Source organism: Vombatus ursinus, unplaced genomic scaffold, assembly GCF_900497805.2.
Source record: "Vombatus ursinus unplaced genomic scaffold, bare-nosed wombat genome assembly UNPS02010394.1, whole genome shotgun sequence".
In the NCBI taxonomy this organism is placed as follows: Eukaryota; Metazoa; Chordata; class Mammalia; order Diprotodontia; family Vombatidae; genus Vombatus; species Vombatus ursinus.
In genome coordinates, this window is record NW_020950172.1 from 1,639,841 (window position 1) to 1,652,607 (window position 12,767).

Here is a 12,767-nt window from a genome sequence, read left to right on the forward strand (position 1 = left end):
CTGTTCTAAAGCCCTCCCAGCCCTGACGTCCCCTGTTCTCAGGCCCCTCTCACCTCTGCCATCCCCTATTCTCAGGCCCTCCCAGCCCTGCCATCCCTGTTCTCAGGCCCCCCCCAGCCCTGACCTCCCCTATTCTCAGGCCCTCCCAGCTCTGACCTCCCCTCTTCTATGTCCTGGCTCTGACATCCCCAGCCCTAGTTCAGAACAACACTGGACCCACGGGCCCCTCCCCACTGCCCCAGGCCCGATCCTTACCCTGCTCACAGTTCTTGCCCCCGTACTGCAGTGGACAGTCACAGATGTATGTGCTCCACTTGTTCACGCATGTCCCACCGTTCTGGCACCAGATCTTGTCACAGTGATTCTCCCGTGCTGCACAACCTGTCAGCAATGGGCACAGCTTCATGTCAGCACCATGGGGCCAGGACAGATGCCCCCTCTCGCAGCCCTCCATGGGCGTGTTCTCATCCAGTCCTCCCCGCTAGCCTGGGAGCCTGCGCTGGCCCAGGTGACTACCACCCCATTGACCAGATGAGCAAAATGAGGCCATGCTGGCAGCAGGGTCTGGGGATGGGACTGGAAGCCAGGTCTTCCGATTTCTATTTCCAGGGTCATCGCTAGGTGGTGTCTCCTCTTAACTTCAAACTCAGTCATTGGCACATCCTGGGACGTGGCCAAGGAGAATTGGGCCCAGCTGAACCAAACCCAGGCCACTCCAAGAACATGAGTGAAAACTGACCACATCATGGCAAAGAATTGGAAATTGAGGGGATGCCCATCCATTGGGGAATGGCCGAACAAGCTGTGGTATATGAATGTAACGGAATACTAGTGTGCTATAAGAAATGATGAGCCGGCAGACGTCAGAAAAACCTGGAAAGACTTGTATGGTCTGATGCCGAGTGAAGTGAGCAGAACCAAGAGAACGTTGTACACGATAACAGCCACGTTGTGTGATGACTAATATTGATAAACTTAACCCTTCCTGGCAATACAAGGATCTAAGACATCTCCAGAGGCCTTGGGATGGAAAATGCTATCCACACCCAAAGAAAGAACTATGGAAGCCGAATTGTTATTTATTTTCTCTTCTGTTGAGTTGTTTCCCTCTTTCTGATGGTTCCTCCTATTGGTTTTAATTTTTACTTACAACATCACTAATGTGAAAATATGTTTAATATGAATGTAAATGTATGGCCTATATCAGATTGTGCGCCGTCTTGGGGAGGGTGGTGGGGAGGAAGGGGGAGAAAAATTTTAAACTCAAAAGCATATGGAAATTATTATGGATAAATCAAAATAAATTAATAAAAAAAACTGACCACATCACAGCCTCCCTGCCCTGTGGCCCTGGGGGACACCAGTCCTGGCCACGGCTGGCCCAGAACCTGCAGGGTCACCAGGAGCTTCCCAGACGTGGCGGAGCAAGGGGGAGGGGGCAACACCTCTGAGTCCGGCGGTCCTGACCTCCGGACCTGCCCCCCACATCCAGACCGGGTGACCCCGGGCAGCTCACTGCCTCTCACAGGGAGACGCTCCAGATGACCAGCTGAGCTGCGTGGGCAGAGAAGTCTCCACCATCAACATGGCTAACAGCAAATGGAAAAATCCTCCCTGGGGAGTATTCATCATGACCACTCGCTCTGTCACTTTGTGGTTTAAAGAATGCTTCCCTTGTCATGCGCCGGCATGGAGGGAGAAGCAAGTGTGATTGAGCCCATTACACAGCTGAGGAGACCAAGGTTCAGTCACAGGAAGTGAGCTAACCAGGGTCATGTGGCTAGGAAGCACCAGGCTGACACTTGCACCCAGGGCTTTTGACTCCAAGTTCAACCCTCCAGTCACAGCGTCAAAGCCGGGTGGACCTCAGGAGCCACTGAAGCCAGCCTTCATTTTATAGATGGGGAAATTGAGATGGTGAGAAATGACTCGCCCAAAGGGGCAGGATGTGAACCCGGGTCTGCTAACTCCGGCCAAAGCTTTTCCCACTAAACTTGCTGAAGACGCTTCCCTCCATCTGGGAACACGAAGGCTCCATCACCATCCCCACTCCGGCCCCATCCCCGGCTCCATCGTGCTACCCTAAGAATATACCCTTTCTGAGAGTGTTCTACCTGCTATACCCAACAGACCCCTCTGTTTGGAGGTTCTGGACGTGCCGGGAACAGAACGAAGCCCGGCACGCTTAGCTCAGCTGAGTCTGGTGAGGGCCGCCATGTTGGAGTGTGGCTTCCTCGGTGTACCCTGCCCATAGCTACGCACCCATTTTTAGCCTGTGCCCTTGGGCCCCCTCGGCCAAGAGAGAGACCGCGGAGTACCTGCTCTGGTGCCGTTGTTGGAGATGAAGCTCTCCATGTCGATGGCCTGGTTGTCAATGGAGAGGTTCCTCATACAGCCGACGAACTGTCTGTTGCGCACCGGGAAGTCCTCGGGCAGGTTGGGGACGCCCCCGAGGAGGAGAGGGCCCGTCAGGTCCAGGGACCTAGAGAAGCCAAGGCAAGCATTGGCACCACATTGACCCTGCCAGTGCCTCGCTCTAACACCTGCAATGGCTCTCTATGTTCTGCAGGAGAAGATGGGCACTGCCCAGATGATCTGGCTCTTCCCTTTCTTTCCAACGCTATCACCCTCTGCAATGCAATGTGCATTCCAAACAGTCCTGGGCGTTCCTTCTGCCCAGAACTCCATCTCATCTCCCACCTCCAGACATTTGCCCAGGCTGTGCCTCCTGAAAATGACTTCCCCCTTCATTTCTGTCTATGTCCTTGGCTTCCTTCAAATGAGACAATGTCAAATATCCAATGAGATGCTATGTGTAAAATGCTTAGTGCCTAGAACTTTGTAAACCTAGCACCTAATAAATACTCGCTCTGGTTAGTTCAGGGGCTGCCTCCTCTGGAAACTGGCCATTCCCCCCTTTGTCAGTTTTCTTTCCCACCCCTGTGTGGATTTCTCTGTCCATGGTGTCTCTGACAGAGAATGGATGGATTGTAAGCTCCTTGAGGGCAGGCAATGCTGTGGTTTCTATCTTTGAGTCTCCAGAGCCAGCACAGTAAGTGCTGAATAAATGTTTAATTGTATTTTAATTTATAATCTGCAGTCACAGGATTTAAAAATGCAAGCTAACGTGGCCTTTGGGTCCCATAGGCTTTAGCGCCAGAAGGGCTGGGCTTGGAGATCCCCTCAGCCAGTCCCTACATTTCAGAGGGGAGGAGACTGGTCTAATGTCCCCTCCAAACCCGGCCTGTCGGTACCAAGTGCTGCCCTCCATCCTCTGGACCAGGTGGCCGTGCTCTCCGATACCCAACACCTAGGTATAACCAGGGGGGCAGACAGCTGGGTGGCAGCAGCTGGTGCTGCCAGGCCAGAAGAGGGCACCAGCCTCTCTCCCACCTCGAAGCTGCCTGATGCAGGGGGAAGCCACACGGCGGCATAAGCCCTCAGCTTGGTCCGCCAGATGTCCCTGCCTGCTGGGAGGCTGCGGAAGCAGGCAAGCTGACCTAGGCTGAGGCTAACAAAGGGAGGTCAGGATCGCTGCAGCCTTTTCCTCCCTGGCAAATCCTGCCACACTCTGGGCTTCGGGATCTGATAGAGAGCAGGAAGGGACATTGATTCCGGCCCCCTCATCTTCCAGATGGGGAAACTGAGGGACAGAGCTTTGTAAAGGACGTGCCAAGGTCACCTGGGACCTGACTCCAAACACAGTGACAGTGCACCTCCTTCCCCCAGAAAAGTGGGCACTTCAGCAGGCTAACGATTCTGGGCCCAGATGCCACCTTAACTCCAATGATTAATAAGCGAATATTGGTGCTGGTAATAGCAACAGCCCAGAGAACAATGGTAGGGGACTTCTAACCCCGGGCTCTGCCCAGTTCTGACAGGTGGTTTTCAGGAATCCCCCAAGACAGTGGCCAGGCCCACCCACAGGGCCCTGTGATCACCCCCATCCCTCCAGCCTGGCCTCTGGCTGAGGGGAGGCCCCCGGGGGGCTGCCTCCATGCCCAAGGCCTGAGGGAACACTTACTTCTTGGAGCCTGTCTGGGTGCCCTGGGCGGCACAGCTGTAGTTGGCCAAGAGGCTTCCAAAGCGCACGGCCACGGCCGTATCACAGTCATCCACAGACACCACAGCCACCTTTTCTCCAGAGGGTCCATGAGGGATTCCCAGCCTGCCAATGTGGGGCTGTGGAAAAAGCAGAGCCAGAAGCCCAGAGATTTAGTCATGAAAAGTTAGGGTTAGAATGGGCCTTAGAACAGGGGATGTCAGTGCTGGAAGGGGCCTGAGAACAAGGGATGTGAGAGCTGAGAGGGGCCTGAGAACAGGGGATGGCAGAGCTGGGAAGGGCCTGAGAACAGGAGATGGCAGAGCTGGGAGGGGCCTGAGAACAGGGGATGGCAGAACTGGGAGGGGTCTCAGAACAGGGAACCATGGAAGGTTTGAGAAGAAATGAAAAGGTTTGGAAGAGCTATCATGGGCAGAGCGTGAGTGAATAAATTTGGGAGGTGTAGAAGGCTTGCCTACACCAGTCAGGGCCTGTTGAGATTACCTAGCGGCATCTCAGAGGACCCTGTCAGCCTCATAAAAGATGATGAGCCCAGAGGAGGGCAGTGGGTGGTAGTGGCCCCCGTTTTTTAAAGCACCTTCAGGCCTTTTCCCTATGAGGCAGATTATGTGAGTGTGAATATACCCATTTCACAAAAGGGGAAACCGAGGCTCGGTGGGATGTCTGAGGTCACACGGTGATTAAATGTCAGGGGGAGCTTGACCCCAAGGTCCTGCGGCCTCCTAATTTCTTACAACACTCTTAGCAGTTCCTGGTCTCTGGGAGCCCAGAAGGAGCCAGGGGTGTTTCATCCAGGGGCGGAGGGGCTGGGTGTTTAAGCCTGATAACAACTGGGAACACAGCTTGACATGTGTCTCTACAGCATATAAGATTCTGTTCCTTGTGACGTTTCTCCCCGGATGTCTACACCGCAGGCCTAATGACTTAGACCAGCCTGGTCAGGCGTGGTCCCAGCCAAGAACAGTCCTGGGGTTCCAGTAAACGACAACAACAAATCATCTTCACTTGTCAGGAGAGAAAGCATCACTTTGGAGAGAGGAGATGAGGTGGGGGGTGGCAGCCGGCACCCACGGAGGGACAGTAGCCTGGGCATGGGCTAGGAGGGCCAGATCAGGAGTTCACTGGTTGGACTAATCAGTCCCTGTAGCCCCTTCTGCTTCTGGGTGTCAGATGCTCCAGTCCAAGGAGGAGGGGGACGTTCTGGAAGGAGGGAGGTGGGGCACCTGCTCCCCCCCAATCACCTCTGCCTCAGTTTCCGTCCACTGACTCCTCCTCATGGCTCTGGTAGGTTCCATAATAGACCCAGCAACAGAGCTCCGTTCTTGCTTGACTCTCACAGCAACCCTGGGAAGTCAGGACCCCCTTTTCTCGATGGGGTTAATCTGGCACACACACAGGAACACGAGGGGCTTAAGATCAGTGCTTGGTGGGGGTTTGCCCAGGGTTGCAGGCTGGCAAGGAGGGAGGGCAGCAGCGGAACCAAAGTTCTCTAACTCGGAATCCAGGGTCCCCCAGCCACGGTCCACGGGCCGCCCTCCTGGCCACGGGCCACGGGCCACCCCCTCCCTCCCTCCTGAGACCGTGCCCCCCCAGCACTAGATGTGCCCAGCATCCAGAGAGCCGTCTCCGAGCTCCTCCAAGCCCACCATTAGCCAGCAGCCACCTTCTAATTTTCATTTCTGGGGAGGCATATCAGACAGGGAGAGGAAGGGCCTCCACGGCATTCGGTTCAGCAGGGCTTTAATGAAGCTAAGCTCCTGTTTACCAAATTACAGTGGCGGTGAGACCACTGCTCAGACACCGACGCCGCCAGGAGGGAGGGCGGGCGGGCAGCCTGAGGGGCGCCGGGAGCCTGGGGCAGCGGCCCCACACCAGGCCCGGGGCGGGGCCGTCCTCGGCCAGTCACTGGGTGGTGCCCTCCGACCCCGGCGTGTCCTTGGCCACCCACAGGACAGTCGAGGATCTCAGGGTCCCATGATCCAGCTGCCACAGCCTGCCCCCTCTTCTGTGTGTATCTGTACACTTGTGCCATCTCCCCGGTTAGAATGGAAGCCCCTTGAGGGCAAGGGCTGTTCTGGCTTTTTCCTTGTGTCCCCAGAGCCAGGCCCAGGGCCCAGTAGGTGCTTAATAAATGCTCACTGATGGATGGATTGATCGTGGCTTTCACTCCAGAGCTGGAAAGGCCCCTAGATGTCGACTGCCTCCATCTTACAGAAGGGCAAGTCGAGAACCAGAACAGCTCAAGGTCATGCAGACAAAACCAGAAATCAATCCCACAGCATTTATTAAACACTGACTGTGTGCTGGGATCTGAACCCAGACCCTCTGCCTCCTGATCGGAGCTCCTCCCGCTGTAACGGCTGACCCCAGAATGGGGACTGCTGACCTCACTGATGTCCCGGGCTCCAGGGCGGTCACCTCCTTCTTAGAAGCAGGTTTGTAAGTTCGTGAAATAAAGTACATGGGATTATAGACGAAGCCAAGTCTATTGAAACACATAGAATAAAAGAAGGCCTGGTCCAGGGGGCCTCGATGCACCGCTACCTGCCCTGAAGCCCGTCCTGGCTGAGCACAGAGGTTTTTATGGGCACCACTAATCCGAGAAGAGCAGACAGGGACCGAGTCAGCAGACTGACTCACTCACAGACCCGTGAATCAGCAGTCAGTCCAGGGGCAGGGGAGCTCCCGGCGGCCTGACCCCCAAACGCATCCAAGAAACGCCATGACTCGTGACCTTCCCCTGTAGGCAAGGGAGCATTACTGTAAGCCGCAGAACCTCAGGCCTGGAAGGGAGTCAGCTCCCCTCTCGTTCTCCTTCCAGAGAAAGCGGCTGCACCCAGGGAGGTGGGGGCTGCCTGGAGCCGAGTGGGGCGCACAGGGCGTGTATGACACAGTGGAGAGAGTGTCAGGAAGACCCGAATTCAAATCCAGCCTCAGACACGTACCAGCTGTGTGACCCCAGGCCAGTCACTTCACCCTGTTTGCCTCAGTTTCCTCACCTGCAAAACGAGCTGAATAAGGAAATGGCAAACCCCTCCTGCATCTTTGCCAAGAAAACCCCACACGGGGACGTGAAGAGTCAGACACGACTGAAATGATGAAGCAGTAACAACAATGGGGCAGACGCTGTCATTCTTAGCAGCTGCATCGGTTAGGCCCCTCCAGGGAGGAGAATCTCCCTCATCCCCCGGGCCGCCCAGCCCGCTTCTGGAAACCGCTCCTGGTTAGGCAGCTAGAAGCCCAGCACTGGGCGAAGCCTTGGAGATCAGAATGGTAGAGCCCGCCCTGCCCTCAAGAAGCTTACACTCTAATGGGAAACCACACGCCCAGAGATGATGGTGGATGGCGACCTGGGAGGGGAGGGCCAGGCTGACTGTTTGAGAATCTGCCCCCTTCGCATTGCACCCACTTCTCTAGACTCATCAGCTCCGTCCAATTCCACCCCATTCATACGCTTGTTTAGCCGGCCCCCGATCGACGGGCATCTACTTTGTTTCGAGGTCTCTGCTTCCATGAAAAGTGGCATTGTAAACATGTTGGTGCACAAGGGGACCGTTCTTTTTATCATTGACCTGTGGGAGTCTCTGTCCAGCAATGGGATCTCTCTTGGTCAAAGGGTATAGATATTTTGGTCACTTTCTTCACGTAATTCCAAACTGCCTTCCAGAATAGCTGGACCAATGTGCAGCTCCACCAACAATGCACCAGCATGCCTGTCTTTCCAGAGCCCTTCCAGCGCTGACCATGCCCATCATTTGTCATCTTTGCCAACTTGCTGGGTATGAAGTCAAACCTCAGTTCTTTTAATTTACATTTCTCCTATTATTAGTTGTTTGGAACACGCTAACTTCACTCATAAGCTATGGAAAGTTTCTCTTCTTATTGAGCTCAAATAGCACTTCCTAGAATTCTCGCCCTCACCCCCAAACTTAGTTCTGCTGTGTCCTGGGGAGAGCAGCCCATGGGAACCACCTGACAAAAGGTGCCTCGCCAGGGCTTTGAGGCCTGCGGAGATCTCTCCACAACAGCAGCCCGGGCAGGGGCAACGTGGGTGTTATTACCCCCCTCGTCAGATAAGTACGGGCTCAGACAAGGGAGCGATTTGCCCAGGGTCACACAGAGAATAGGCTTTTCTGACCTGAATGAAAAAATCAAGAAGAGCGTGGACCAAGAAAGGGCCGGTGAGGAGTCCCTGGTGACTCGATGGACTCCTGGAGGGCAGGCCCTGCTTCTCCATCTTGGACCTTCGCCCCAAGCACGCAGGGGCTTCTGGACCTGAAGTGAAGGGGCCGTTGAAGGCTTGGTCTGGTCAGTTGGACTGGGAACTCTATGGAGCCACCAGGGGGCAGTGTGGGGCAGTGGGAGGAGCGCTGGTTTGGAGGCAGAGGAAATCACCACCTACCTGGGTGACCTCTGTGCACCTCAGTTTCCCCCTTGGTTAAATGACCCTAGATCAAGAGCTGGACAGGTCCTCAGAGTCCACCCTTTTCATTTCATTAATGAGGAAGCCAAGTGACTTACTGTGGCCCCACAGGCAGGTGTTCTGCCTCCAGGGCCAGGGTTCTGGACCCCCTGGACCCCCAGCCTCCTTCTGAAGGCACTAAGCTCACATGGATGCTTTGATGGTCTGGTGAAATGGATGGTACCTGCGCTAGGGCAGATAGCAGCCCGTCCATGCTCCTCTGCCTTCTTTTTCCTTGCACAATGCTGATCTGAGTGCTCTGCATCCACAGGAGAGGACACAGGAGGGACTGAAAACCTCCCTTGGGCTCTGCTCCCACTTGGGGCTGCCCTCAGGCTGTCCCCTGGTCTCTTGTAATTGCTGGGTGCCTGGTCCACACCTTTTTTTTTTTCTACTCCTTCAGCTCCAGAGCAAACCATGTGTGGGCCTGCCTTGCAGGAAGGGCTCTGGCCCTGGGGTCAGTGGACCCAGTGCTGGGCTGAGCAAGTCCCCTCCTTCTCCTCCAAGCCTCGGGCTCTTCCCCCACCAACCTCATGAGGCCTGTGGCCAGGCTCCAGGCACCTGGGGGATCATGGAGCTCTGCTGTTCTGGCCCAAGGCAAAACCACCCTGGTCACCCTCGGCTGCAGGCTGCTTCCTTTTCTCTCTTCTCCAGGGAAGACTTGAATGCTGGTTCCTAATTGGTTCATAGCCAGTAAAAGAAAACATAAATGAGGGCGGGGGCTCCAGGGCTCTCCCCACATGGCCAGGCCTTCCCCTGGGCCTCTAAGGGAGGAGTGGAGACCTGAAAAGGTCCAGGTCTCTTTTGCAGGCCTATGTGGGGCCTTGATGCTGGCCTGCATCTATGTGGCCCCCTCATTAGCGGTCAATGATGTATAAATAGCCCATTTTCTAGGCCTGACAGGGAAAACATCCCCCAAACCGCCTGCCCTACAGTCTTTTTCTTAAGCTGTTCCCATGTTTATAACCCCCCTACCCCAGCCCCATGGCCCTGAAAGGGGGCCCCAGAGGCCAAGGCTCGCAGCCGAGATTCTAAGAAGGTTCCTACACCATGGACGGAGCAGGCCCAGCCAGGCCAGACGGGTGGGGGCGTGGGGGACCAAGGTGAGGAGGACCGGGATTGGACTTTTGGTGTCATTAGGCAGGCACAGCCAGGCTTGGAGGACCCCAACCTGAACCTCCTGGCCTCAGCCCAAGCACGGGGTGCCGGCCCAGGAACGAAGGCCCTCTGTTCTCGGCAAGGCTGCGGAGGCTGGGAAGCTCATTTGCCACTGGCCGGGGCAGTCGCCTCAGTGGGCACTGGCCCCCTGCAAGGGGAGTCAGACCCCTGCAGAAAATGAATACAGATGAGGACAAACAAACCAGCAGGGGCCGAAACACTGAGACATCTACAGCCTGGGGAGGGGGTGAGGAATAGGTGTGGCCCTGGAGGAAGGACAGCTCTGCTGACCAGCACCATTTAGCAGGCAGTGGCCCAGCAGGGCCAGCGTCAGAGGGCTGTGGTCAGTGAAGGCAGGGGAGGTTGGGGTAGCGGGGGGGGAGAGACTCAGTCAGGGGGTTCTGGGCTCCAAACGGATGCACCCTAGAGGGCTCTTCTCTGCTGGCCTCAGTAAAATGGAGAGGACATTTACGGGGCACACACCCAGAGGCCAAAGGCAGAAACCAAGCTTCCACCTCCTCATAGCAACATTTTTAATGCAAAAAAGCAAAATCACCTAGGGAAGGGCTGGAGAAATTGGTCAGTGAATGTGACGGGGCAGAAGATGGCTGGAAGAAGGGGCACAGCCAGGGGATGCATGACAAAGGAGACCCTGGGGATGAGGACCACTGTGTCGTGAAGGAAGACGGCAAGCCCGGTCACTGCAGTGACCACAGAGAAGGAGGCAGACCCACCGAAGCAGGGCAAGTAGAGCTGACTTTGGAGGGAAAAAACGCAAGTTCAAATCCTGCCCGGGACCCTTCTGCCTAGGGGGCTTCCCTCCCTAGGCCTGGCTCCTCTTTTGTAAAATAAGTGAAGGGTGGAAGAGGGACCCTCTGATATCCCTGCTCACTCCAGGCCTATGACCCTGGAGTCTTTCTCATTCGGAGTCACTGGGGTGGCTGATGACCGGGAGGACAGAGTGAGGCTGACTTTGCTTGCCTCTGTCTTTGTTTCAGGGAAGGTTCAGGGAGGGAGGGGATGAGCCGGTGTGGCTGGAAACAGCTTTGATGTGTAGACATCAATAAACATGTTTTTAAAAACAGGGGCAATCATTCTGGGTTGCTGGCCTCCGGATGCCCGAGGGGAGGCCCTCCAGAGATGGAGCAGGACCCCTCACCTCCTCTCCCTCTTCTGCCCAGGCCCCCGGGCCCATTTCCTCCCCGAAGCGTCTCAAGGGGCAACCTGGGGTGGGGGGAGAAGAGGACGGTCTTTCTTTCCAGAATGAGAGTGCATCAGAGCAGAAAGGCATCATATTTCCAACAGCTTCTCCACCCACTCTGGGACAATGGCCCCAGGAAAGGCTGCTGGGGATAAGGTTGCAGTATTAGAAGGAGATGTGCCCAACATCGTGTTTTTCAGGCAATGAGATGCTGACGAGGAGGTAGAACCCAGGTAGACAAGGGGACCTGCACCACTGGGGCATGAAATCTGCCACCCCTTGGGATGAGAGCCTTCCATGCCCCTCGGCAAATGCACCCAGGGGCTGCAAAGGAGTTCAAGGCCTCAGGGAAGAGCTAAAACTGACCAGTGGGAGGAGTTCTAGAGGCGTAGATGGACCCTGGATTCAAATCCTGGCCTTTTGTAGACTGGGTCTTGAATTTGAATCCTGGCGCTGCCCATCATTCCCTTCGGAGACCTTAGGCAAATCAACCTTTGCTTCCTCACTTATTAAATGAAGGGGCTGGACTGGTCAGCCCCAGCAAGCCTTGATTGAGCACCTACTGTGTGCCAGGCTAAGCAATGGGGATACAAAGAAAGACTGAAGACAGGACTTCTGGCACCAAGATGGCAGTGAGGAAGGAACCTCCTGAAGCCCCCCCAAATTTCCCTCCACACAACTAGAAAACCACCTCAGAATTGATCTAGAAGCAGGGTAGCAGCTGACCAGCCCAGCAGGAAAGGTCTGTCTCCCTGGGGTGGGAAGGGAGCAGGGTCCAAGCGCAGGGCTCCAGGCCTGGGGCAATCCACCAGGGAGGCCCCGCCCTCCTGCCAACCTGCAGCCCCCTAGGCAAGTGAGCAGTGTGTGAGGTGCAGCAAAGTCCTACCCTAGCAACCCCACCCCCACAGAAACCCTCAACCAGGCCTTGACCCCATTGCTGACCAGTAGAGAAGCCCTGCCCTGGGGCTGGCAACAGCAAGGAATACCCTACCCCCCATGTCAGCAGAAAGATACTGTTTCCATAGCAACCCAGGGCCCTACTCCTGGGGCAGACCAGCAGCTAACCCCCAAACCCAGGGGAGGACAACAGGGAGGTTCCCCCCCAGTACCATCCAGAAGGGAAGCCTCCCCTCCAGAGAAAGCAAGCAGCTGAGCCCTGACACCCAGTGAGAGCCAGCAGGAAGACCCAGAGCCCCAGGATTAAAAAAGAGCCTGGGGCAGTACAAGGCCAGAGCCCAACTCTCACATAAAGACACCAAGTCACAAAAAAGGCAGATAAAAAAAAAAAAAAACAAGCAAAAAACAACAAAAAGGAGCTTGACTATAGAAAGCTGCTATGGTGACAGGGAAGCTCAAGGCACAAACCTAGAAGAGAACAATAGTGTCAAATGGCTACATGTGAAGCCCCCAAAGAAAAATGTAATTTGGTCTCAGGCCCAAAAAGAATTCCTGGAAGAGCTTAAAAAGGATTTTAAAAAGCAAATGAGAGAAGCAGAAGAAAAATTGAGGGAAAAAATGAAAGTAATGCAAGAGAATCATGAAAAAAAAAGTCAATGGCATGGGAAAAGATATGCAAAAATTTACTGAGGAAAGTAACTCCCTAAAAAATACAATTGGCCAAATAGAAAGGAAGCACAAACATTCACTAAAGAAAATAATTCCTTAAAAATTAGAATTGATCTTACAACATCACTAATGTGAAAATATGTTTAATAGGAATATATATGTATAGCCTATATCAGATTGTGCACCATCTTGGGGAGGGTGGTGGGGAGGGATGGGGAGAAAAATTTTAAACTCAAAAGCTTATGGAAGTTATTATTGATAAATCAAAATAAATTAATAAAAAAATTAGAATTGAGCAATGGAAGTTAATGACTCTA

The 12,767-nt window shown here is 54.6% G+C and overlaps 1 protein-coding gene across 1 annotated transcript in view; it reads right to left on the reverse strand.

The window, feature by feature from the left end:
* Positions 1-12,767, reverse strand: part of CELSR1 (cadherin EGF LAG seven-pass G-type receptor 1) — a 153,895-nt gene that overhangs the window by 38,849 nt on the left and 102,279 nt on the right. Inside the window, exons 6-8 of the mRNA XM_027854281.1 lie at positions 4,025-4,182; positions 2,319-2,482; positions 256-381 (exon numbers count right to left, since the gene is read on the reverse strand). Of these exons, the coding sequence (XP_027710082.1) occupies positions 256-381; positions 2,319-2,482; positions 4,025-4,182 (448 nt within the window). The remainder of the gene's footprint in view (positions 1-255; positions 382-2,318; positions 2,483-4,024; positions 4,183-12,767) is intronic.